This window comes from Hemitrygon akajei, chromosome 6 (assembly GCF_048418815.1).
Source record: "Hemitrygon akajei chromosome 6, sHemAka1.3, whole genome shotgun sequence".
Lineage (NCBI taxonomy): Eukaryota > Metazoa > Chordata > Chondrichthyes > Myliobatiformes > Dasyatidae > Hemitrygon > Hemitrygon akajei.
Window position 1 is genome coordinate 29016836 of NC_133129.1, and position 27969 is coordinate 29044804.

General features: G+C 39.8%; 1 protein-coding gene across 1 annotated transcript; it reads left to right on the forward strand.

Moving 5' to 3' along the window:
- On the forward strand, positions 1–27177 carry spcs3 (signal peptidase complex subunit 3). The gene is made up of 5 exons (XM_073048041.1): positions 1–268; positions 17086–17159; positions 18112–18188; positions 20140–20255; positions 25109–27177. The coding sequence occupies exons 1-5, from the start codon at positions 126–128 to the stop codon at positions 25239–25241; spliced, it is 543 nt and encodes a 180-aa protein (XP_072904142.1). The 5' UTR covers positions 1–125; the 3' UTR covers positions 25242–27177.
- The last annotated feature ends 792 nt before the right edge of the window (positions 27178–27969 follow it).

Below are 27969 nucleotides of genomic sequence, written 5' to 3' on the forward strand. Positions count from 1 at the left end.
GGACACGGCTGCAGTTTCCGGGAGGTGCCAATCGGCGGGGCCTGACGTGTTGCTTGTCCGCTCACTGCCTCTTCCCCCTCTCCGCTGTCTGTGCGGCCCGCGGCTGTTCTTCCCGCTTCGCCGCCATGAACACAGCGCTGTCGCGGGCTAACTCGCTCTTCGCCTTCTCGCTGAGCGTGATGGCCGTGTTGACGCTCGGCTGTTTCCTCACCACCGCCTTCAAGGAGCGCAGCGTCCCGGTGCACATCCAGGTCTCCAAAGTCATACTGTGAGTGAGTGGGCCGGGTCGGTGGGGTGTGGTAGGGTGGGGGAAACTGGGGCAGGCTGGACTGCAGAGACGATAGGGGCTGCAGGTTTGAGGGACAAGGGAGTGGGTGGGTTAGGTAGGGTAACTGATGGAGAGTGGGAAACAGTGGGGATGAAAGAGGCAGAGACTGTTTTAGGTGGGGCGGGGGGCAGGGTATTAGGTTAGAGGGGAAGGGAGCTTCTGAGATGGGTGGAGGAGTTAAGGGAGCCGAGGGATTAGTGGGAGCAGAGAGCTAACACAGGGTGGTCAGGATCGGGGTGTGGGGGACAAAGGGTACCTGGTCTTGGCGATGGGAGCGGGAGAAGGGACTTAAGAGGGACACAGAACATCGAAAACAGGTCTCTGTGTGTGTGGACTTTGGGAGTGGTAATAACCGGGGAGGGGGGTTCTAGGGGGACTAAAGTGGGGACATGGTGGGGCGTGAGGAAAGAAACGTGGCACAATGGGGGTCCCAACAAAGGTGCAGAGGCTCCAGTTGGGGGACCAGGTGAAGTAGGTAGATGGGAAGCCCGTCGGCAGAAATCAGTAACATGGTCGGAACGGGGGATTGAGGGGCAATGGGAGTGGCTGGTGGTGGTCTCGCCAATTGGAAGTAGGAGTTCTGTAACCGGAGCGTGGATGGGGTCGGGAGAAAGTTTGCTCCAGTCAAAATATGGACTTAGTTTGTCCTTGGAATCATTTCTTCTCTGTCCAACTCCTTTCCCCTGAAGAAACCTTCAAATCTTCTCTTCTACTGAATGCTTTTCTTCGTTCTGTGTCCTTGCTTCATGTTCTCCTAAAGTCCTACTTTCTCGTGTTCTTTGTGTTTACAACGTCTACTGAATATTGGCGTTCTGTTCTTCCCAAGCGCCTTAGGCACCCACTATATACCTCTTGCCTCACTTTTGAAATACAAGATCACTTCAACACCCTTTTTGTAGTATAGTGTCTGTCTAAGATTTGCCCTATTTTACCGCTTCGATTAATTTGATTACATGGTGTTATTCGACATATTTGCTTGAAGGTTACGCCTACTTTTCTACCGACCCGTTATTTATGTCGAATTAGATATGCCTGGAAAAAAAAGTGTATGTGTAAAATAGATTTGAAGATCGGAGTTTCACAAATTATGCAAGTTTATGTCATAAACTAAGTTGAAAGTTTGTCTTCCCTCTGTGCCATATGGCAACGCTGACTTTTAGCAGGAGTGCTACCCTTGGCCGTTTAACATAGAAAACTCGAGCACGCTCCCGTTGTATAAGGTGATGGTGATTACATCTTGCACTTTTTTGTTTGGTAGTGCTCGTTGGAAAGATAAGATTTCTGCGGTAGCACCTGCCAATTACTGTGGTCCACGTATGCACTAAGCTAGCAGCAGCGCTGCAGCTAACTGCCTGACCCCTCATGGAGGTGACTACGTGCATTGGATGAAGATGCACTGTAGTGATATATTGAACCTCATATTCTGCTTTAATTCGGTTGACTTTAGCATTGACGCACGCATTTGCAAATAGAAACGGCTGCACAGCATTACCTCACTAATGATTTTTTTTATTGTGTGTGGTTAGTGACATCTGTTTTGGAAGATGAGCATTTAAAATAAAAACAGGAAATGAAATATCTCAGCATAAAAATTGTTATCTTTTAATCCAGTAACCAAAACTAGCTACAGCAAAATGTTACCCAGGAAACTTTTAAAGGTTTAGACAACACTTGAAGTTATTTGAGAATAACTTCACTTCTTTAACTGACATGGTGGTTGATGATTCTCCATAAGCATGGCCCTCCTAATCTGATGACTTCAGGAACAACGTCACCATGTTAGACTGTAGCATATGTACCTTTTTAGCACCTCAGGCTGCAACGCTTCCCAGCTGGTCTGTTTTGCAGAACATTAATTTTTAAGAAATTTAAAGATTGGCTTTACTTGTGACATGTACATCAAAACACACAGTGAAATGTGTTTGCATCAAAGACCAACAGAGCTCGAGGATGTGCAGGAGACAGCCCACAAGTGCTGCCATACTTTCAGCGCCAACATAGCAGGCCTACAACTTACTACCCTAACCTTACTACCAAACTTACCAAATCTTTGGAATGTAGAAGGAAACTGGAGCATCTGAAGTACACCCATGCATTCACGGGGAGAACATACAAACTCCTTACAGGCATTGGCGGGAATTAAACTTCAATCACGGGCGAGATCTGAACTTGGATTAGAATCTACTTGTCTGTTTTCCCAGTTGTTTTGAAGCGCCTGTGGTTTTAATATTTTCACAGAACTGTCTTGTTAATGTAGATCTCAGGTTCTTAACCAAGAATATACTTGGTTTCTGCCTCTTATGAGCCACTGTTTATGCCATATTGTCAGGATCAAGTCAAGTCACTTTTTATTGTCATTTCGACCATAACTGCTCGTACAGTACATAGTAAAAATGAGACAATGTTTTTTCAGGACCATGGTGTTACATGACACAGTACAAAAACTAGACTGAACTACGTAAAAAACAACACAGAAGAAAAATACACTAGACTACAGACCTACAGAAGACTGCATAAAGTGCACAAAAATCGCCACATTTTAAATGTTCTTGCTTTCACGCATCTGCAGAGTATTTTGTACTTCATCTGTGATCTCATTGGAGTCTTTCTTTATATCTACTCTCTCCTGTATATTGTGCTTTATAGGAATGTAAGACATTGCAAATGTACACAGTTTTGCTGTGGGTACTGTTGCACCTAGAATGTATACCACAAATGTTGCACCAATAACCATATGCAGTCATAACAATGGAGCTAGTTAGAAGACGAAACAGAGAAAAAATTAGCTTCGGGCTCTTTTAATATATAGCATAGGTGACAATCAAAGCAACAAGGAAAATATTGTTGGAATCATGGGGTCACTTAGTACAGAAATATTCCCTTCGACTCATCATGTCCTGCTGACCAGCAATTGGTCTGGAGCCTTCTACATCTTGATTATTCAGCACGCTCTTAAATATGGTAAAAAAAAAATCTGTGCCTCCAACACTCCCTCAGATAGTCTTCTGTCTTCCACTTTAAATCACCTCAAAACATTTATCCTAAGCCTATGCCCTTTATTTTTAGATGCTTCCACCACAAGGTAATAGTTTTTTTTAACCGTCCACCCTTTCTGAGCCCCACATAATTGTTTATACTGGCAAGGTAGTGTAACAGTTAGTGTATCACTATTACAGCGCCAGGAATAGGGGTTCAGTTTCCATTGATGTCTGTAAGGAGTTTGTACAATCTCCCCATGACAATATGGGTTTCCTCCAGCCATTCCAGTTTCCTCATGCATTCCAAAGACATATGGGTTAGTAAGTTGTAGGTATGCTACATTGGTGCTGGACGCATGGCGACATTTCAGGCTTTGCCCAGCACATCCTCAGACTGTGTGGGTCATTGATGTGAATGACATATGCCAGTGTATGTTTGTGTACATGTAACAAATAAAACTCATGTTCAATGCAAATGCCAAGAGGCCTGCTTTCCCTGCTGCCTGATTATAACTAATATTGTGCACACTTCAAGTTTATAGTAGTTTTATTGGATCATCTGTGTCTCCATAACATTCACATCAAGGAAGTAGATTCATTATGGACCTGATCATCACCAAGACGTGGACCAAGTGCTGAGACATGAGATTAGTATAGATAGGTGCTTGATGGCCAGCCAGTGGCTGGTCACTTGAAGAGTGTGTTCCTTTGCAAAGTTACTCTACAAGCACAACAACTTTCTAAAGTGGTAGATCAGGCAGAAATTGCATCCACTAGCATCTGAAGAAAAAGATAAGCTTTATTTGTCACGTGCACCAAAACACATAGTGAAATACATCATTTGCGTCATCAACCAACACGGTGCGAATATGTGCTGGATTCCATCTGCAAGTGTGGCCATGCTGCCAATGCCCACAACTTACTAACCCTAAGCTTGGGGTACATTTTTAGAACCTGGGAGGAAACCGGGGTGCCTGGTGGAAACACGCGTAGTTATGGGGAGAACATACAAAGTCCTTATAGATAGCAGTGAGAATTGAACCCTGATTGCTGGTGTTGTAATAGCATTGCACTAACCACTAGGCTGCCCTTCCACCCCTACTTAAAAAGCAATCCAGTCGCTTGCTTTTGAAATGAAGTCATAGAAACTATAGCACAGAAACATTGGGCCTTCCAGTCTGTGCCAAACCATTTAAATTGCCTGGTCCCATCAGCCTATGTCCACGCCATAGCCCTCTATACCTCTCCCATCCAAGTACCTAAGCAAACTTCTCTTAAATGTTGATGTCAAAATCGCATCCACCACTTGTGCTGGCAGCTCGTCCACACACTCACCACCCTCTGAGTGAAGAAGTTTTCCTTGTGAATTGTAAGTTGTCCAGCTGCAGGAACACTCTGGCTCTTGTAACATAATGGAAACTAGGTGTTCCTTAATAAGTTGCTCCTCTACTGATGCCTCTTTGTCTTTCCAAACTCCACATTGGTCATGTTAATAGAATGATCAAACATGTTGTTTATTTGAATGATTTACTGATCAATAAATTCAATACCATCTAACATACAGCAGTCTATTTGAATACTTGTGGCGAGGGCTTAGTGTTCTTTAATCCGAACTATAGTCGAAAAGCCCGTGTCATTTTGACTTGTACTGTGTTATATTATTTGTATTCTGGTATTTTGTTGACCAGAACCAAAGTGGATGCAGGCTGTGTGTATGATAGTGGGTGCAAAGATGTATTCTGGGAGAGAGGAAGTAAAATTATTTCCATATAAAGGATAGGCATTACCAAAACAAATTCTAATAAACAGGATTTAAATTCAGAAGCAAGGATGTTGTTTCAGTTGCAGAGTGAGGAAGCAATTCTGCATGAAAGCAGGCCACTCGTCCTAACTCAAAACTGTGCAAAGTTTTGGTCAGGCATAATCTGAAGTATTTCCTTGATGCTTGCAAATGGGACAGAGTAGTCCTGGATGAAACAGAATGTAGGTTCTTAATCGATGAATAATTGTACATACAAAAAATAAATTGTTCTATTATTATTGGGGATAGATTTCTGAGGGAAATATTTGCTCAATTGAAGAATATCAGAAAATAGGAACAGAAATGGGCTACGTGGTGGACTAAGTGTGCCCCAGCATTCAATATCCTGGCTGATGTACTTTAGGTACATCAACTCTTCTGTGCCAGGCCCTCAATTCCCCAATCTATCTAATTTATCTACTTCCCCTTCAAAATGGGAGAGAGAATTCCAGAGATTCACCATTTCATGTAGGAAGAAATTTGTCCCTCCCTTGGTTTATGAATGACTGATTTCTTATTTTGGAACTGTCGTTTCTCTGTAGTGAAATATTTCAACATCTGCACTGCTGTGTCCCCTTTAGATCTTGCATGTTTCATTAAGGTTGTAACATGCCCTTCATTTTTCTAATCTCCAAAGAATACTATCCCAATCTGTTTGCCTCCTTTGGCCAGATGCTCCTTTCCATCCAGGAATGAGCCTGGTGAATCTCTTGGATTGCATTCAATGCCACAACATTTCCAGGTAGTGGTCCAAAATGATGCAGTAGCTGAGGTGTGGTCTCACCAACACAATGTACAATTGCAGCAAAACTTCCCAATTTCTAAACTCCAAACTCAATCAAAGATACTCTCCTGAGTGGCAACAGTGCCACCAGCTTTCATTCATCAGCTCAAATGCATATCATATCTACTACAATTTGATAATGTATATAACAAACTCTACTTTCTTTGAAGTTCATACGGTTTTGGCATGTCATCTAGAACTTTGACAAACTTATAGATGCACGGTGGAGACTATACTGTCTGGTTGCATCACGGCCTGGTATTGGAACACCAATGCCCTTGAATGGAAAAACCCTCAAAAAAAAAAGTAGTGAATACAGTCCAGTCTATCACAGGAAAACCCCACTCCACTATTGAATACATTTATAAGGGTTGCTGTCACAGGAAAGCAGGATCTATCATCAAGGATCTCCACCATCCAGGCCGTGCTCTCTTCTTGGTGCTCCTAACAGGAAGGAGGTACAGGAGCCTCAGGACCTGCACCACCAGGTTCATGAACAATTAGTACCCCACAACCTATGGATTTACTTTTAAGGACTTGACACCTCCTTAATATTTTTGCTTGCTTGCTTATTTATTTACTTACTTATTTATCTATCTACCTATTTATTTACTTATTTTCTTTTTTGTATTTGTGTAATTTGTCTTTTGCACATTGGATGTTTGTCCATCTTTGTCATGTGCGGTTTTCACTGATTTTATGATGTTTATTTGTACTCACTGAGAATGTCCCCAAGAAAACGATTATCAGGGTTGGATATGGTGACATATTTAGTTTGGTAATAAATTTATTTTGAACTTTGAACAAACAGTAAGGATAGTAGCACTGATTTCTCTGGAGTACTAATGGTCACAGGCTTCCAGTCACAAAAACAAACCACCTCTTGTGTCTTAGTGCCATAGCTTGTATGTCAATGTCTGGAGGGACAAGCTGAAAGAGGAACAGGGTAAGTTTGGTATTAAGGACATAATAGTTTAGAATCTTGGTGACTTGCCTTTTGGAATTAGCAAACCTCTGCTGACCCTGTGGCTTTTACTACTGTGGAGCCAATAAGGATCAAGCCAATTTTGAATCCTATTTTCTAACTTGCCCTAGGCTTAATGTTAAGAGAAGATCCTATCTGACTAATTTGACTGAATTTTTTGAAGGAAGTAATACATCTTTGAGAAAGCATGACTTTTGCTGTGAACTCCTGTAAAACTTTTGACAAGGTGGCACATAGGAGACTGGCTTGAAAGATTAAAGCCCAAGTTTACTTGCCTAGGGCAAGTTAGGAAATTGGATCCAAAAGTGGCTTGATAACAAGAGATGAGAGGTGGATTGCTTCTGTGATTGGAAGCCTGTAACATTCAGTACTCCAGAGTGATCAGTACAATGGGCCTGTCTGTTATTTGCATTAACAAGTTTTTAGAGGTACGATATGCAAGTTAGATGCATGAAGCTTGGTGGTGGTGTTGCCAGTGAGGAGAATAGTCTTGGGTTGTGGGATAATATTGAACAATTGTAAGATGGGCAGAGCAATGGAAGATGGAAATGGTGTGAGGTGATGTATTTCTTGGTCCTAAGATGTACACATTGAAACGTAGGACCATTTACTGGGAAGGGATCTGATTGAGGCCTTCAGAATTATAAGAAGTATAGAGGATAGATGGTGAGAAACATTTTCCCAGTGCAAGAGGCATCTTAAGCCAGAGGGCTTTGCTTTAGGTAAGGGGCAGGAAACTGAGAGGGAACTGCAGGAAGAAATGCTTTTTTTATTTTAGAGATATAGCATAGCAACAAGCTTGTGTTGTCCAATTACTCCCACGTGATCAATTGGCCAACTAACCCATACCTCTTTGGAATGTGGGTGGAAACCACAGCACCTGGAGGAAACACGCTGTAACAGGGGAAACGTACAAACAGCGGCAGGAATTGAACCCAGGTCACTGGCGCTGTAAAAGCATTACACTAACCGCAATGCTACAGTGCCTGTACACAGTGTTGCTGTCTTCTGAAGCACACTTCTTGGGCTGGAGAGTGGTGGAAGCAGAGACTCTTGCATCATTGAAGAAGTGTCTAAATGAGCACTTAGATGGCCATGGCACAGAAGGTTGCAGTCCACGTGGTGAAAAATGGGATTAATATGGATGTGTAGATACTCTGGTTAACATGACCATAGCGGGCATGGAGCTCATCTCTGTTCTCTGTAACTGTGTATGACTTTGATTTTATATTCCTTCAGTTTAGAAGATTGGGGATGACCCGATCAAGTTATTTAAAATGTTACAGGTAGATGTGGAGAAACCACTTGATTGTTCAAGTACCAGGATCTTTAAAATGACTTGCTCCTTGATAAATTAATATGACTTAGCAATCAGCATAACATTGTAACACTGCTACCTGTAAGATCAGGATTTGATTCCCACCAGTGTCTACGTTCTCACCTTGACCCCGTGGATTTCCTCCCACATTCAAAAGATATACGGTTGGGGTAGTAAGTTGTGGGCATGCTGTGTTGGGGCATAGTGTGGCAACACTTGTGGGCTGCGCAACACAATCCTTGCTAATTTGACTTGACACAAAATGCATTTCACTATATTTTGATGTACATGTGACAAGCTAATCTTTATATTCTTGATAATGTAAAAAATGAAAGTAAAACACTAAGAATCAGTGAGAAGTGCTCTACAAGGATGTAGATGTGGTTTAGTTGTAACTTTCAAGACTTGCATATAGGTTTTTGTCGGGGTTTTGTGATATTCGGTAAAGATAGGGATATGGACAAATCAGTCCATATCTAATCAAATGCAGGCAGCTCTGACTCAAATGACCTATCCTTGTTACAATACAGAGGCCTAAAAACTTCCTTTATTTCCAGCACTTAGTTTCATACAGGCTCTTGATAATGAAAGGACATTTCTTGTCTGTCTCCTGCCTATAAATGCTACTGCATAATGAATTTAAATGGTCTTGGCACTGTTCCAGCAAGCAAAAGGAACAAAAAAGCACTTAATTTAGGACTAAATGAAGCTTGCTCAGCTGCCAGGGGAATAGGTAATTTGGGAAATGGAACTGGCACACTAATGTTGAGATAGAAATTTTTACCACACAGGAGATCATTTGGGTTGCCCAATCTTCAAGTCCGGAAGGAGCTACCTAGTCTAATCCTGCTTTCCAGTGTTATGCTTGCCCCTCTCACACCTTGTCCTCACCTGTTTATTGCCTCCCTCTAGTGTCCCTCCTCTTTCCCTTCCTTCCATGGTCCACTTTCCTCTCCTATCAAATCCCTCCTTCTTCAGCCCTTTACCTCTTCCATCTATCGCCTCTCAACTTCTTCAGCATCCTTCTCCCCCTCAGCTGGTACTCCTTCCTCCTGCCATCTTCCTATTCCAGCTTCTCTTCCTTTGCAGTCCTGATGAAGGGTGTCAACCCAAAAGGTAGCTTATTTACTCCCCTCCATAGATGCTGCCTGACTTGCTGAGTTCCTCCAGAATTTTGTGTGTGTTGCTCAAGATTTTCAGCATCTGCAGAATCAGTATATTCAGGATTAAAGATTAAAATGTTACTTTATTCATCATACATATAGTGAAATGTGGCGTTTGCATCAGATCAAATCAGCGAGCATTGTCCTGTGCAGCAAGTACTGTTTAAATGTTAGATATGGGACTGCAAATGCTGGAATTTGGAGCAAAAAAAACATTGTTTGGAGAAACCCAACAGGTTGAGCACCATTAGAGGGTGGAATTGTCACCTGCACTTTATCCCACCTGTATACCTTCACTGGCTGAGTTCCACTGGAAAATTGTTGCTCTGTTCAAATGTGATGAAGGTTTCATGTAGTGAATTCCAAACCCTTACTATTCTCTCGGTGATCCATTCTAGTTTAAATCTGTTTTGCCAGGTTTTGGTAGCTCTTTAAGTGACATCAGGTCTTATTTACTATATCTAGGCCCTTCAGGATTTTTTACAACACAGTTGCCCCCCATTAACTATCTGTTTCAGAAAGGATAATCCTTTATTATTTTTATTTCTTTTCATTTCTTTACAGCTACATTTTTTGCATTTTGCTGGTTCTGATAGTATCCTTGAAAAGTTCTTCTGCACATTCTCTTGTGCAGTTTTTGATTTGTGGCCTAAATATTACTGGACTGAAATTGCAAAATTCTCAATAGGCCTTATAAGATAGATGAAGAGTTTGCTTCTTCTGAAAAGGATAACTAAGACTCGCAGTCTCAAAATAGAGGATTGGCCATTAAGTTAGATGAGAAATTTCTTCACTGACTGGTTGGCGAATCTTCAGAACTATTTACAAGAAGGCTGTAACAACAAACTCATTCAGTATATTTAGGATTAAGGATATTAAAATTATATTTATTGGTCACATGTACATTGAAACATACAGTGAAATGTGCTGTTTGCACCAAATCAAATCAGTGAGGATTGTCGTGTGCAGCCTGCAAGTGTTGCCATGCCTCCAGTGGCAACATTCCATGCTTACAACTCACTAACCCTACCTGTACATCTTTGGAATTTGAGAGGAAACTGGAGTACCAGGAGAAAATCCATGCGGTCATACAAACGTACAAACTCCTTTCAGGCAGTGGCGTGAATTGAACCCCGATTGTACATCGGGCACTGTAAAGCATTGTGTTAATTACTATGCTAACATGTGGCCCAAATAGAGATTGATAGATTGGAGGGATATGGAGTTGCACGGCACAATAGGATTCTCAATGGGCCAAATGGCCTCCTATTCTTTACGGGGGTTTCCAACCCGGGGTCAATGGACCCCTCTGTTAATACTAGGATTCTATGACATAAAAATGGTTTGGAACCCCTGCTATAAAACATTGAACAGTACAGCACAGGAACAGGCTCTTCAGCCCAGTGTTGTGCCAAGCCAGTTAAATTTGAACCAGTCCCTTCTGCTTACGCAATGTCCATATCTTTCAATTTCTCTCGTATTCTGTGCCTACTCAATCATCTCTTAAAAGCCCCTAATGTACTTGCCTCTACCACCACCCTCAGGTTGTGCATTCCAGGTAACCCACCACTCTGTGTTGTTAAAAAAAAATTGCCCTTCACATTTCCTTTGAACTTAACCCCTCTGTCCTTAAATCCATGACCTCTGGTATTAGAAGATTTCATAACCAAGTATGACATGCTGTAGGAAGGCAGTGCTGAAGTTAAAGATCTGCTGTGATCTGATTGAATGGCCTGCTCCTTACATTTTATCATAACCCACCTTTTTGACTTGTCCTAAGTAAAAGTTAAAAATACTAGAAACACAATAATAGTAATGCTGGAAATCAAACAGCTGTGGAAAAAGAAACCGAGTTAGTGCTCTGGGTTGAAGTTTCATCACTGCAACAGGGAAGTGAGAGTGTTAAAAGCCTCACTCAGAATCGTCGTCAACTTTTATTGTCATTTCGACCGTAACTGCTGGTACAGTGCATAGTAAAAATGAGAACGTTTTTCAGGACCATGGTTTACATGACACAGTACAAAAAACTAGACTGAACTACGTAATAAAAAAAAACAGAGAAAGCTACACTAGACTACAGATCTACACTGGACTGCATAAAGTGCACAAAAACAGTACAGGCATTACAATAAATAATAAACAGAACAGTAGGGCAAGGTGTCAGTCCAGGCCTCGGGTATTGAGGAGTCTGATAGCTTGGGGGAAGAAACTTATATAGTCTGGTCGTAAGAGCCCGAATGCTTCGGAGCCTTTTCCCAGACGGCAGGAGGGAGAAGAGATTGTATGAGGGGTGCATGGTTATGAATGTAATCATGTAGGTTATATTGCACTGTCCTCATTGACTTTCTTTGTTGCACTACTGCCTCACCCAGTGAAGTGTAGAATGACTGACCTGTTCTCCTCAGGGTACCAAGTCATTGGTGGTCCACCTTCTTCAACTCTCTTGCACACTAGCCTTATTCCTGAAATGGAAGGTGCCTTGGTATACAAGTTTCCTATTTTGTACAGCCTGTTCTCTAGGTCATTTGAAAATACCGGACAGGTTTGCCACAGGGAGTACGCTGCTTGACTTTTATTTAAAGGCTGCAGCTGTTTGCTCATATTGTTTTAATTCCAACCCTGAATGGTTCAAAGTCTTTTGAGCTAGTGGAAAGATATGAGAGTATATTTTGGAAAACTCACAGGGCAGAGCTGTGAGGGGAGGTAGCATTGCCCAAGATACAAGGTACTATTTGTGTAACCCAGCTGTTCCATCACACCAGCAGCTTAAAGCAAAATGCAGCCCTGAGCAAATTCTGGACAGTTAGTGATAATAGCTGTACTTCAGTGTGGGTGAAATGGTTGTGCACATTGACTATGAAGTAGAGAAAATTCACCACAAATGCCATATAGTAGCAGTACTATGCCATTTTTACTGTGTGGGAGAATGTAGCACTTTACAGGATACAGATTGTGATGATTATAATAATTTACTAATTGATGGCTACACAAATAATATCTGGTGAAACTGGTAAATAATATGAATTAACTGACATTAAATACCAATCTTCACTTAAAATTTAAAATGGGCAGTAAACCTTTAACAATTTTTTTGGTATCATATGAGGACAGGAATAAACCAGACTATTTTTTGACTCCGATTTCCTTTACTCTGACCAATGTGCCTATCTGTGTTAAGTGTAACAATGTGGTCTCAATTTAACGCTCTGTATTCCTGTTATTGAAACAATCAGGGCTCCCCGCAAAAAAAAAAGCCTCCCCTATTCTGTAACTCAATGAATATTCCATTATTACAAAATCTGCTAAGTGGTAATGCAAAGAAATTATCAAATATTCAGTAATGACAGCAAGTCTTATCATCTACACTTTTTTTCTGGATGTAGTGGAATTATTTCCTGATTACTGTTGTCAGTCTCAGATCTATCAATAGTCACTTCCTTCCATAATGTGATCCATCTCTCATATTGAACTGATTATTGCAATTTCAGGGAACTAAGTTGCTGCTTGTAGTCATCAAGCAACAGACATTTCCTGGTAACGTGCTATTTTCAAGTTAATTGTCATGTTGAAGTACTTGTACACTGTGAGCATGCTTAAATGCCTGGTCAGTTGCGTAATAAAGTTTAAAACAAAAATATACAGGATCAAGAATTGTCCATGGAGAGGGGAAAAAAAATCAACGTTTCAGGAAAATAATGTTGATGTCACAGCAATACCCAGTTTGTTTCCTGAAATTTGGGAGTGTACAGTGACAGCTCAGTGGAGTGCATGGAAAAGACCTGACTTCAGCACTCATAGGTGACTTAAATTAACCAACCTAGGCAAAGAGACAAGGGAATTCTAGATCCATAGCGAGGCTTTTGTTTGTTGGTCTCTATGCAACCTTCCAATTTTGAAGGCTCAGTTATTAGCTCTATTTTATGAAATGTTTTGTTTTAAAGCTGACAAACCTTTCTATAGTTTTTATGGTGAAAAGTTTTCTACTAAATGGCAGATTTTATTAATTATTAGTAGGGGAGCAGATATGAATTTTTTAAATTTGAGAAGTGATAGAGCTATTACTTGATCATATGTTGCCTTTATGTCGAATGTGAGCATTCTTGCCTTGCTGTGGAATTGTTGCTGTATTAATAGTAACATTTTTGGTGTATAGCAATTACTAGAAAATCAGTTTTAATGTGAATTCATCTGTTAAGTGGACACCTACAGTGATCATAACAATTATTGGAAATTGTGCAGCCTCAGGGATTGCTGTTCTATACTTGTATATTGTCTTGTGTGTCTATTTGCAAAAGAAAACCTATTTGATTTGGCATGGTTAGAAATGATATTGTACATTGTAATAATTCCATTTAATTCCCTACTTAGCCCGCTAGGAGAAGAAACCTGGTCTGCTAACCAATACTGGACTGAAATCTCTTTATAAAAGTGCTGGATTCATCTGCGGGTCAAGCAAGCAGTGTCTGAAAAGCGTCTTGGCCCGAAACATCAACTGTTGGTTCATTTCCATAGATGCTCCCTGTCCTGCAGAGTTTCTGCAGTATTTTGTGTGTGTTACTTTGGATTTCCAGCATCTGCAGAATCTTTTGTATTTATATTTAATATTTCTGGTCTGAGACACTTTATCAGACTGCACTCTACTTGATCTTGCCAATAGGATGGTTTCTCTCTATCGCCACCCAATTCTAGGAATCAATCAGGCGATGTTTAATATTAAATTTCAGGCAAATGTATCCTTTTATAGTGAGACTAGGCATGATATTCTAGCTATGGTGTCATGACAGTGAAGACCATTTATATACCTAATTTAGCTAGCCGGTGTTGTAGTGGCAGCCTCACCGGACTTGGAGGTGTGTGGTCACAGGTTTAATCCAGCCAGCTCCTTGCATGATTTCCATCCATGCTGGGTTAAGCATTGAGATAGCAGCTCTGCCTCATAAAAAACAGACAAATGTTAGAGAAATGGCACTTACCACCCGATGCGCCACAGGACACTGAGAAGAACAACTACAATATACCAACTTCAATGACTTGCCTCCATAACTCCCTGGGTACAGAATTTCTGAAATTTGTTACAACTGCTAATTTAACATAATCCCACTAGAGGAAACATTCACCCTGTCAAACAATCGCAGAATATTTTAAGTTTCAATAAGATTGCCATGTTTTCTTCTATACTGCAACATACAGATGCTCCTTTGGTTATCTATTCTTATAATGTCAACGTAAAATATCTTCATTGCACAGTCTTCTAAGTACGAGGGGTGATTGATAGGTTCGTGGCTTAAAGTAGGAGTCAATTTTAGAAAACCTAGTGCATTTATTTTTCAACATAGTCCCCTCCTACATTTACACATTTAATCCAGCGGTCGTGGAGCATACGGATCTTGGACCTCCAGAAAGTGCCCACGGCAGGGGTGATTGATAAGTTTTGTGGCCTAAGGTAGAAGGAGGTGAGTTAAAAGTTCTCGTTACATATGCATGCAGTTCAACTCTTTGAGTGATTATGCAGAAAGTTCGAAGTTAATAACTCATCTCCTTCTACCTTAGGCCACAAACTTATCAATCACTCTTCTGTGGACACTTTCTGGAGGTCCAAGATCTGTATGCTCCACGACCGCTGGACTAAGTGTGTAAATGTAGGAGGGGACTATGTTGAAAAATAAATGTGCTAGGTTTTCTAAAATTGACTCCTACCTTAGGCCACAAACTTATCAATCACTCTTCTGTGGACACTTTCTGGAGGTCCAAGATCTGTATGCTCCACGACCGCTGGACTAAGTGTGTAAATGTAGGAGGGGACTATGTTGAAAAATAAATGTGCTAGGTTTTCTAAAATTGACTCCTACCTTAGGCCATGAGCTTATCAATCACCCTTCGTATATCTTTCCTGTATGATTCCTGATCCCCCTTCCTGAAGTCCACAATCTCTAGATGTTGAGAACAAGGTTGTTATTGTGATGCCACTCAACCAGCTGATCTGTACACCTCTTTAGCACCATCTGAGATTCTGCCAAAGACAGTGGTGTCACTGGCAAATGTATGGATGGTGTTTGAGCTTTGCCTAGCCACCCAGTTATTAGCATAGAGCAGTGGTTAGTGGCAGGGAGCCATGGCATAAATAGGGTTGGAAACCCCTTGTATGGAGAGAGTAGAGCCTAATGACATATTATGACATCAAGCTTTCTTAATGTCAACTAAACAAAAGGGATGGTCATTGACTCCTGTCTACGTCAACGGTGCTGAGCTCGAGGGGGCTGAAAGGACAGAGTGTCACCAATAGCTTGGTTGAGTTTAACTATATTGATGCCATAATCAAGAAAACTCACCAGTGCCTCTAGTTAGACTAAAGAAATTTTTCATGTCCTCTTTGACGCTCAGTAATTTTTTTATCAATGCATCATAGAAAGCGTCTTATCTGGATGCATCGTGGCTTGGTACGTCTGCCCATGACTGCAAGAAACTGCAGAGATTATGAACACAACTCTGCACATCACAAAATCAGTTTCCCCTTTAAGGACCGCATCTATACTTCTTGCTGCTTCGGTAAAGCATAATCAAAGACCCTGCCCACTCCAGATATTCTGTCTTCTCTTCCTTCTAATCAGGCAGAAGATCCAAAAGCTTGAAAGCACTACCACCAGGCTCAAGGACAGCTGACAGCTTCTTTCCTACTACTGAATGGTTCCCTAGTACAATAAGATGGACTCTTGACCTCTCAATCTCTCTGTGTAACCTTGCACCTTATTGTCTACTTACATTGCATTTTCTGTGTACTGTAACATTTTATTCTTTTACGTTGAACGACCTCAGTACATTGTGTAATGAATTGATATGTAGGGGCTGTTGCAAAACAAGATTTTCCTTGGTACATGTGACAATATAAACTAATTTACCAATTTAACACTCATTAGTCAAGTGGTCCAATAATCAGTCCTCAATTCATACCGATTTCAGTCCATTGTTTTTTTTTGTCAGTAACTTCTGAAGTAACACTTTATTTAATGCATTTTGATAATCCAAATACACCACATCTATTGAATTATTACTGGTCTCTATATCAAAAAAGATCCTTAACTGATTTGATAAACGTTGTTTTCATTTTGTGAATCCAAGTTGATATCGGCCAATTGTGTTATTAATTCCGAGTGATCTGTAACTACTTCCTTAATAGAATTTACATTATCCTTACAATAGATTTCAAACTAGCTGGTTTGTTGTTACCCACTTTCACTCTTTTCCTTTTGGATTGTGAAGGTTAAATTTCCTGTCTGTTTGGGATATGAATTTTGCAGTGTGCCAACCAATGATTTCACTGCATCTTTCAGAAGCATACAAAGTTCAAAGTAGATTTATTACCAATTTACATATATATCCTTTTCCTGCAGGTATTCACAGTTGATACAAAGAAACGCAATGAAAAACCTCAAATGACGGACAACCAACCAATGTGCAAAATAAGACAAACTGTGCAAATATAATAAAAAATTGATAATAAATAAATAACATTGAGAACATGAGTTGTAAAGTTGTTTAAAGTGAATCTATAGGTTGTGGACTTTTACAATGGCATAATCTCACAATTACAATGACCCTTGCGATGTACTTCATCAGGTCCTTAGAGATATATCCAGCCCTATTTATTTCTCCAACATTTTTCTAACCAATTAATAATTTTAATGTATCTTTAATATGATTTAAGGAATAACTCAAACATTTTTATTGCAGGAAAAATGTAGAAGACTTCACAGGACCCAGAGAAAGAAGTGATTTGGGACTGATCACATTTGACCTGTCTGCAGATATCCTTTGAATACTTTTATTTAACATTAATGAAATACAATTCACGTAAGTTTGAAACAAGTGTTAGACATAAGGCAATTTGATTATAATAGATTAGTGCCCAAATAATTCCAATATCTCAAAAGATTTAATTAATACAGCAAGAATTTAAGGCACTTGTAAATAATTAGCTGTGTGGCTCTTCTCAAACTCTCAGGGATTTTTATATCTATCTATTATATATCCAGATAGTGGCCACTTTATTAGGTATAGGAGTGGAATCCAGTATGATCTTATGCTTGGACTGAATAACAACTGAAGCTCTTGACCACGTCTGCATTCTTTTATGCGTTGAGTTGCTGATTAGTTATTTGCATCACCACTAGGTGTTCTTAATAAAGTGGCCACTGAGTGTGTATCTATTTCTGCCTTATTCAGTACTTACTTATGCAAGCTGGCTCAACATTTTAAAATAAGGTAATTTATACTGCTTGAGGTGGCCAGTTTCAACCAAGTCAAGGCTGGTCAAGACTGAGCTCTCCGCTCTTCAGTTGCCTTTGCATCCTGGCACATGCACATTTCGTACTCACCTGAAAATATTAAGATGGGAAAAGGAAACATGGTTAGAGCTTGCTCTGTTACATTTAGGATTCCTGTGCCTACAATCATTGGATTTCTAGTTCTATGGTATTGCCGGTTATCCTAATATCTGGGTAAATATTTACAACTGTTACGAAGAGACAAACTATCATGAGTGCAACTTCACCAGGGATTTTCTGGGAGTTAAAACAGGTTCAGAAGAATGTTTCTGATTTAGTCGATCTATTTTGGATCTGATAATTGGAACAATGCATGAGGGAAATTGAACAACCTTATGTCTGAGCTGGTTTATGCAGCGAGAACTGCAAACTAAATTGCGATTTGCTGAAGTTTTATAACTTTTATTTCATGGTTTCTTTAACTTCCTTTTACATTTGAAGCCGATCTTTGACTGGAATGTCAAGCAACTGTTTCTTTATTTATCAGCAGAGTACAAAACAAAAAATAATGTAAGTGCATTTTCCATGTGTAATATGTTTATTGTTTAAAATAAATATTAGATGCTTGGTGCCACTCACTCGTTAGTATAGTCAGGAACGTAAATGATTTTGGGAATGACATAAATGGCCTCGAGGTTTGGGAAATGCCATGTAGGGGGACAGAGTATGACATAAGGAAATATGCAGCCAAAAGTGAGTGGGGGGGGAGCAGAGGTTTCAATGTACTGTTCAGTAAGAAATACAAGGCTATCAGTGACCAAAAACTGGGATATGTGTGTTAATCTCATTATCTGATAAGGTTCCTTCCAGGTTTTAAATTGAACATTTTGAAACCTCTCTAAACAGAGGCCTGTGACTCTACCATCCGCCTGCCTTGATTTACTTTTCAGATTCGCCTTGAACCTCTTCACATATTGGCTCAACAATGGTCATTGTTAAAAGGGAAGAGAAACTGACCATAGACCCAGCAATAATTCCCACTGCAGTCTGTAAGGCGTTTGTGTGTTCTTCCTGTTACTGCATAGGTTTCCTCTGAAAGTTCCGGTTTTCTCCAACAGTCCAAGAACATGTCTGCCTACTGAACAATTTAAATGTAGGTAAGAGCAAGAGGCCCAAGTCAGAGAAATGTAGAAATTGTCACCAAAAGAGCTGTGTGGGTGGAATGAAAACACTGTGTCTTCACTTAACCAGAGATCAATATACTTTATTAAGTAGGACTAATAGGTGAATGAAGTTCTGAGGTGGGCATCAACGTTCTTAATGAGTATTTTATGGAGATGAGGAATGCTGACCAGATTGTATTGGAATGATCTATACACGACAGGCACAAATGAAGGGTTTCACTGACAGAGTTGAGTTAAGGTTTTAGTTGTCAGTGTTCTGAAGTAAAAATTGCCAAACCTAGAGATGCCATGGATTTGTGATCTGCAACCCAACTTCATCAAACTACACCAAGATGGAGTACAGTTTCCATGGTAATTTTCAGACATTTGGCATGAAGATAAATTGATTTGTGCTAAGAAAGGGAACGTGACTGAACAAAATGGTTTAGCCTTCTGAAGTGTTGAAGAATCCTTTCATGAATCACTCCTATCAGCTTGTTCGTAGCAATCCATTTAGAAAGAGTGTTCAGAGGATGGCAGTGTTACTTAATTCTGTGCAAGTGTTATAGATTCAGGGATGCTTAAGTTGACTAACATTTAATCCTGAAAAAGCGAGTTATATTGTTAACAAAAATGCAGCAGCATTATTTTCACTTTCCAGTATTTACTACAAAATGATTGATCAACCCGATGAATAATTTCACAGTTCAGTCACCATTTGTATTTAATCTTAAAGAGGTATATATATAGTGGAAAAACTAATTCAAAATCAAAACAAAACAACTGTTGCTAGCCTGAGGCTGCCACAGGGTTGTTATACTTGCAAGATACACCCTTAGCTCCAATGAAATGGTTGTCCAAAGGGTCAAATCTTTTATTAGCAATTAGCAAACATGTAATCTTGAAGCGATATTAAGTGATCAGCAAAGATATGACCTCTGACAATCAATCCCAAGCCACAAACTGCAATGAAATAAGAATACGTAACTTTGCTGTTGCCATGCCCCCACTGATGTGACTAGTTGCCATAATAAATGTGCAGCACAGAATACATGGTACAAATGAACAGCACACATCTCATCCACTTGCAGATAATTGGGACCAAGTCCTGGTTAAACTCTCCACAAGACAGAAGCACCTGGAGGTCACTCCCCTCTGTAGGGAAGCACTAAGATGAGCCACTTCAGATATTAACTCTTTGTTCAAACTATTGTCTGTGGAGATATAGACTGATGATACATTTATAGCATTTTTCTTTCCAGATTCACAGCAGTTGAAGGTCTTTCTTATCATTTTGTGTGTACTGCTGTTAATAGTTTTCTGCATTTAAGTTACTTTAGTTCTTATTATGTGTGTAGGCATTGAATCAGGTTGTTCTCTGGGACAAGATTGTACTTCGTGGAGACCAAACAAAGTTGGATCTGAAAGATATGAAGTCAAAATATTTCTTCTTTGATGATGGAAATGGTCTGAAGTAAGCAATTTATTCAACTTTATACACTAAATATTTCACTTAATGAAGCAGCTTCTCGTTAATTTTGCAAGTTAAATTATTCTAAGTGATTGAATGGTGTCTATTGTGTGAGTAACCGTGTGCAATGAAATAAATAATTTGCAACTGAAGCAGGTAGAAGTGAAATTAAAAACATTGAATTAAAAATGCATTATGCTAGTAGTCTAGTTGGTCTCTCTGTGATTCACCACTCATACTGGCATCTGTATACAGCACTTCCTTTTAATGATCATTGAATTTTGTGCTTCAGTTTTTGAGGACTTGAACCCACAATTTTTTGTCTCTGAAGGTGCTTCTGAGCAATATTAAACCTACATTATTTGATATTTAAATTTGTTTATTTTTTCCCTTCTGCCAAAGGTGTGAATTTTTAATGAAAACAAGGAAACAACAATAGCCCTGTTACTTCGCTATTTAATTATGAGATTTATTTGTTCATTGTCTTTAATTTGCACAAAGAATAAGTTGTGAAACCTAAATAGTTGCTGTGAAATACTATAATAGTCACTGGAATTACCAACCTCTAGCAAATGATTAATATGATGTGTTCAAGACTCTAACTGGGTTGTAAGTTGAGAAAGTGTGCAGTAAAGTAGTTGGGACCTCTCATTGCATCCAGGTGGTAAAAATTAAATCCTGGAAAATGAACCTTTTGGTCCATATTAGGAAAAACCTAAAGAAATGGTTAATAAATTTGGAAAAAAATATAATGTGCACTGGTTAAAATTTGAATAAATTATTCAAAGAAGAGCATAGAAGATTTTAGATGTTGTAAAATTAGTGTTTTACACTTTCAAGGGTTTTCAATTTCAGCGCTTAATTCCTGCACTTTTGCTTTAACAGTAACTTTAAAATTAATATATTTGGCTTTTGTAGAGTGTTTCACTTCCATCTTTCATGTGAGGTCAAATACTTTACTATGTAGTTATTGCAATAAATAAAAGGGAGTTTTCCAAAGCAGCCAACAAGAATGACTGTGCAATCAGATAGACATGCTCAAAACAGGAAATTGATGTAATTGTTTTGTGATTAGAAAGAGAAACAGGATTTTTCGGTGGCATAGTTAGAGTGGCGTTGCTCAGATCTGCAATTGGCCATCACAGATGTCTCTAGTATGGGTAGGAGTACCAGGATGTGTTAATAGGTAGAAGATAGCTTACAGGGAAATAATGGGATGATGAAAATGCTTTGAAAGCCATCATAGACATGAATGGCTTCCTCCTGTACCTTTAGAAGCTACAGGAAATGGGATGGCAAGGTAGCAAAGCCGTTAGCATAATGCTACTACAGCACCAGTGACCCAAGTTCAATTCTTGCTGCTGCTTGTAAGGAATTTATACATTCTCTCCATGACCATGTTAGTTTCCTCCCACATTCTGAAGATGTTCAGGCTAGTGTTACGTACCCCGTAACTGGGTCACTTACCAGCAAAGATAGAGAGGTCCGTTGAAGTCTGATGGTACTATTTTTAACAGTATTTATTGATAAAAATACACAAAAATAATATCAATGCAAAACAGATAATATACGTCGTCAATACTAAATCTAAAAGTGCGGGTATAATAATAATCAATAAGAAATAGCTCTATCGTTGTCTAGGGGATAATGTATTGTCCGATGGTAATATAAAAGTCACTCAAGTTCATTCAGGCTGCAGCTTTTGGTTGGAGAGAGAGACGGGTTTTTTTTAGAACTTGCCCGTTTTCCTTTTTATGATGTCGATCCTTCGAAATGTCGTCGGTGTCCTTTTCCTTTTAGCTAAGCCGTCTTCCGTGGTCAGTCCCACCAATTCCCAGGCAAATGGAAAAGGACGCATGTGGGCTTTCCACCGGCTGTCGCTATTACGCTGTCACGGGATAGATAGATAGATACTTTATTCATCCCCATGGGGAAATTCAACTTTTTTTTCCAATGTCCCATACACTTGTTGTAGCAAAACTAATTACATACAATACTTAACTCAGTAAAAAATATGATATGCATCTAAATCACTATCTCAAAAAGCATTAATAATAGCTTTTAAAAAAGTTCTTAAGTCCTGGCGGTTGAATTGTAAAGCCTAATGGCATTGGGGAGTATTGACCTCTTCATCCTGTCTGAGGAGCATTGCATCGATAGTAACCTGTCGTTGAAACTGCTTCTCTGTCTCTGGATGGTGCTATGTAGAGGATGTTCAGAGTTTTCCATAATTGACCGTAGCCTACTCAGCGCCCTTCGCTCAGCTACCGATGTTAAACTCTCCAGTACTTTGCCCACGACAGAGCCCGCCTTCCTTACCAGCTTATTAAGACGTGAGGCGTCCCTCTTCTTAATGCTTCCTCCCCAACACGCCACCACAAAGAAGAGGGCGCTCTCCACAACTGACCTATAGAACATCTTCAGCATCTCACTACAGACATTGAATGACGCCAACCTTCTAAGGAAGTACAGTCGACTCTGTGCCTTCCTGCACAAGGCATCTGTGTTGGCAGTCCAGTCTAGCTTCTCGTCTAACTGTACTCCTAGATACTTGTAGGTCTTAACCTGCTCCACACATTCTCCATTAATGATCACTGGCTCCATATGAGGCCTAGATCTCCTAAAGTCCACCACCATCTCCTTGGTCTTGGTGATATTGAGACGCAGGTAGTTTGAGTTGCACCATATCACAAAGTCCGTCTGAAAGGGGTTGTTCCCCAGACCCTGTTTTATCCTTACTCATGGGGTCTCAGATATCAATCAGGTTGGGAGGATGCCATCCCCCCAACCAGCCCACGTTGCTCATTTCTTGAGGATGTCGATGAATAGCGCAGTGCTCAATACACAATTCCGTCTCCAAGAGACAATGGCTGTTTCCCGTAGCTTTGTATCGTTGAGGGGACAGGACATTCCAAACCCCCTGTGGATTCTGCGTCTCTCTCTCGTTTCCTGGGTCTCCTGACCTGAATTAATAGCGATCTTGCGATTCTCAAAAAGGAGGTGGCTACTTTATACCCTTTGGCCCCTCAGAGTTGGGGCACAGGCGTAACACTAGTAAATTAATTGGTCACATGGATGTAATTAAGCAGCATGGAATCATTAGCTTGTTACTGTGCAGTATATAAATTAAAAATAAAATATTAAAAAATAAATAAATTCAGATTGATGCAAATCTGAATCAGATTGATGTATGTGACACTGGTGAAATATTCAGGAACGTGTGCACCATGTGATTCCCAGTGTGTGTTCATTGGCCTTTGAGCGGGTTATTTCTAGCCAGGGCTGAGGTACTGAATGTTGCAGTTTGACTCTGCTCCCTGGTCTACGAATGGGCCAAAGATCTGAGCAGGAAATACAGGCAGGATTTCCAATGCTCTTGATATCGAGGGAAGTCTTATATCAAGCTTGTTCTCTGTTACTTAATTTTTCACTCTGTTAACTAACCAATTGGCAAGTAAGGGCATAATGCTGTGAGAAGTAGGGCTTCTATATGTGGATATTGGTTCCTTTGCTGGAAGAAAGTTGATAGAGAACCTGGGTAAAATAAAATTATACTTGCAGTACCATCAAGAGCCTCCAGGTGTCAATGTTCAGCTTATGGAAGCCACCCTGAACTGCCCCACCAATTAGTTAGCAATTTTTTTAAGCAGTTACACTCTTGATCCCACTTACTTTTCTTTCAGCTAACTTTCAACACGCTGGAATGCATGTTCCATATGTGCCTGTACTGTGTGTTAAACCATGGTAGTCCATACAATTCTTACTATGATTCCTGTAAACCGTGGGAATTGAGAGTCCAATCACAAACGAGAAAATCTGCAGATGCAGGAATCCAAGCAACATGTACAAAATGCTGGCCATTGAGAGTGTTGCATATTCCACCCTGATATGTTTGCAAATAATCTGATCTGTGTTGCAACTTGTGTGTTCAGAGGGACTTTTAATCAATAAACCTCCCTGAGAAACTAATAGTAATTTCCTGTCTTCAATATGTCTTTCTAATTGCATAGTCATTCCTGTTGGCCACTTTGGAAAGCTTGAGAATTTTTAAAATTTGTGGCAATAACTACATAGTAAAACATTAGGCTTTTGATAACATAACTCTAACTAAAATTTGACTTTGAGCCACTTGTCTTTTTTGGGGACAGGTAATCAAAGTTTGATTTTAAGTTGAGGCCTTACCGAAGGTGAAGAGAGGTTAAAGACAAAATGTCAGCACTAAGGAGCAGGTTTTTGTCTGTCGTTGTAGTGGCGTAAATCTGGAAAGTACGTGAAGCCAGTTTGTGGGGTGTAAACCTCTGTACAGCGGAGGAAGGTAGATTAAGATTATGAAGGCATTTGGGTCCCAAATCAGTGACTTTGTATTTACTATTCTTGCGTTATGTGTTGACTTCATTTCCTATTGTGGGGGAATCTAGAACCAGAGGGCACAGTCTTAGAATATAGAGCCATCCAAATAGAATTAAGAAGAGGAGGGAATTCTTTAGCCAGAGGTTGGTGAATCTGTGGAATTTATTCCCAGGGAAGCCATGGAAACCAAGTCATTGAGTCTATTTAAAACCAAGCTTGATAAGGTTCTTAATTAATCAGGGCGTCAAAGGTTATGGGGAGAAGGCAGGAGAGAATGGTGTTAAGGAGGATAATAAATCAGACATGATGGAATGGTAGAGTCGACTCAATGGGCCAAATGGCCTAATTCTGCTCTTATGTCTTTTGATCTTGTAGTCTGGTAAAGCAAAGGAGCTTAAAGTGAACAAGACTTGTTAAATGCTAGAGCTTCTGTCATAGGACATGTTTAAACATAAAATTGCGTTTGTAATAAAACTCACACATTTTGGTGTTTTTTTTCTTGACAGGGGTAATGAAAACATCACATTGACTCTGTCCTGGAATGTGGTCCCAAATGCTGGGATCCTGCCTCTTATAGTGGGTTCAGGGCACTACTCCGTTGCATTTCCAGACTCGTATGAGATGACAAAAAGCTATTGAACTTTTGACTCTTTTCTTTGTTATAGTACCTTTTATTGTTGTAATTTGAAGCTCATAACTCAGAACGTATTTTTATATCCAAATATCATGTCTGCGAGGCTGGGGTGAAAAAAATCTGAAAACTCCCCGCAAATGAAAATAAAAATGGGTGACTGTTTTGTATTTTTTTGTAATGGGCGCAAAAATTTCGCATTGTAATTTTTTTTTTTGGTTCAGGTTTGATCCCATTCAATGACATGTGTTGGATTGGGATGTGTCGAGAAAGGCCTATGTCTGCACACTTCACGTGAAACAGAAATAAACACATGGCTGATCATGAGTATGATACCTAATTCCTAGGAAATCTACCCCTCTTACCCCTTAAAAGTGTGGTTCATTTTCTCTATTAAGAGTCATCTCATCATACACAATACATAGGTAGGTTGCTGTTTACACCACAACTTCCATCTATTTGGTATTTTTAAATGTATTTACTCTTGTATTAATACAAGTTGTGTAGCATGTTAAATTGTTCACCTTTGCACCAAATCCGTGCTTGTTACACCATAGCACTGACTTGTCATCACCTGGGTTAATTGAAGAAGGCACGGAATTGATGGGCCAAAGAATCCGTTTCTGTACTTTGGTGCTCTGACTCTATGGAATGTCAGCTTGGGACTGAGATATGTTAATATGGTAACCTGCAGTGGCCATAATCCAATTTCACAGAGACTTCGTCCAGGTCAGGATTTGGCAGCATGGTGACCAGACTTACTTAAGCCCATCACCCCTACTGAAAAGTAGGCCACCAACAGCAACTCACCAGAGTACTTTCTCCTGAGCCAATCTTCCAAGTTATCCACAGGTGTAGCCATCTTCTTGGTGTCAGCAAAGATCCTTCCTCTCCCAGGTCTTTAGAGCTTCTGTTGGCATTTCTATAGCTCTAGGTTTTTATGGGATGGGGTTGTTAGCACGATGCCCAACCCTCCTCCTTTCACAGCTGGACTTGGGACCATCCACGGCACAGTTATGTTGACCTGAGAGGCCCTACATATTGCCCTTAATTCTCCAGTTTCCAAGACTTGCTACACCCAACAAAGATAGTTGATTTTAGGCCTGTCCCATTAAATTGACTCTTCCTATTTTTGGATCCAATGAGTAAAGGATAATGATGGGGAATAGCAAAAGGAGGTGAAGGGGATTAAATTCAGCAGTTGCTCAATCCATTCATTGTGTAGATAGAAAAAGGATAAAAGTTCTCTTGATTTAAACATGAAAGAGAAGGGGTTACATAGCCAGCCTTTGCAGTTTAGGTGTTCTCTGGAAGGCAAAGCTAAGTCACTGCTTTCTTTTTCTGCCTCCCTAACCCTAAACAAAAGTTCATTGGACTCAATTTGTATCCTTGAAGGAAATGATAGCCTCCTTATTAATTATGCTATGTAATAATCTCCCCTCCAACTTCTAAAGCCTTAATCATGACATTTGTTATGCTCATTGCAACTTGTTTACTTGCTACGGTGAGGATTTTATTTTCTGTGCACAAAAAATGAATCCCATTCCTCAAATGAAAACAGGTTTGCTTCATCTTAGGACTCTTCATATTTCTCTTTGCTGTACCTAAAACACACACAAAGTAAATTGAAGCATGAGTATATATACCAGTTATTCTGGGGATGTTCACTGCCAGAGTCCAAGCATTGCTTGTATCTTGCAGCACATCAGCTTTTATACTGTATAATTACTGTGAATTGCAACAAAAAATACAACAATGTACATATTCTGTGGAACAGAATATATTAAATCCTTTTCGTGGTATATTTTAATGGTTGGCAAAACACTGTGTGTGGGAGGGAATTGAGGTTGGAAACCCAGAAATCTGAAAGATTTTTTAAAAAGGCAGTGCTTTACAAAAAAAAAAGCTTGTGTTTGAATAAAAGGTTTTGATTTTTTTTTTGTCCATGAGGTTTGTCCATTGTCCATTGGTTTACAGTTAACCTTTTTTACTGCCTCTCACATTGCTCATTCTACCGATCACTCATCCTTGAATTTATAATGTAGAAGCCACATCTGTACAGAACCACATGCTTGGCTAAATGTTCGGCATGGCAGTGCAACCTCAACCTGACGAGTCACCTGAAGACTGCAAGTTTGTATGTGTGTGTCTATTCATTCGTTCGTTCCCTTGCACTGTTTAATCTCATGTATTTGTGTATCATTAGCTACTGGACTGCTAAGCCAGAGATTCAAATTTAAAATCCCACTTTGGCAGCTGAAAAGCTTTAACTTAATTCAATAAAAGTGTAGTACCTCTAATTACATTGAACAGCATAGCACAGACCCTACTTTGTGTGATTTTAAAAAAAACTTAGCCTGCACATCCCCTTTAAACTTTTCCCCTCTCACCTTACAGCTACAGCCCTGTTGTTGACCTTCAAGAGCAAAAGAAAGCCATAGGTCATTTTGACCTTGCACCTGCGTTGCAATAAAGTCATGGTAATAAAATCAGTGCCAGTCCCCTGCATTTAACTCTATTTCCCTCAGTTCTTTCAATATCTAAAAATCTATTTTGCTATTTTGAATATATTGAGGCATTGACCTCTCAGGTAGATAATGCTAAAGGTTGACTGTCCTCTTGTCAATAAATTTCTTCTCATCTTAGGCCAGTGTGATTACTTCCTTTTGAGACTCTGAAATGTGATCCAGATGAGACATAAAAGTTCAAAGTAAATTTGTTTATTTTTTAGGGTAA

Bases quoted from the DNA above. Each gene is read 5' to 3' on its own strand.
- spcs3 (XM_073048041.1), top strand. From the start codon at position 126: ATGAACACAGCGCTGTCGCGGGCTAACTCGCTCTTCGCCTTCTCGCTG. The intron at 269-17,085 runs GTGAGTGAGTGG...TTTTTATTGCAG, and splicing joins CAGGTCTCCAAAGTCATACT to GAAAAATGTAGAAGACTTCA. The intron at 17,160-18,111 runs ATATCCTTTGAA...ACTTCCTTTTAC, and splicing joins CACATTTGACCTGTCTGCAG to ATTTGAAGCCGATCTTTGAC.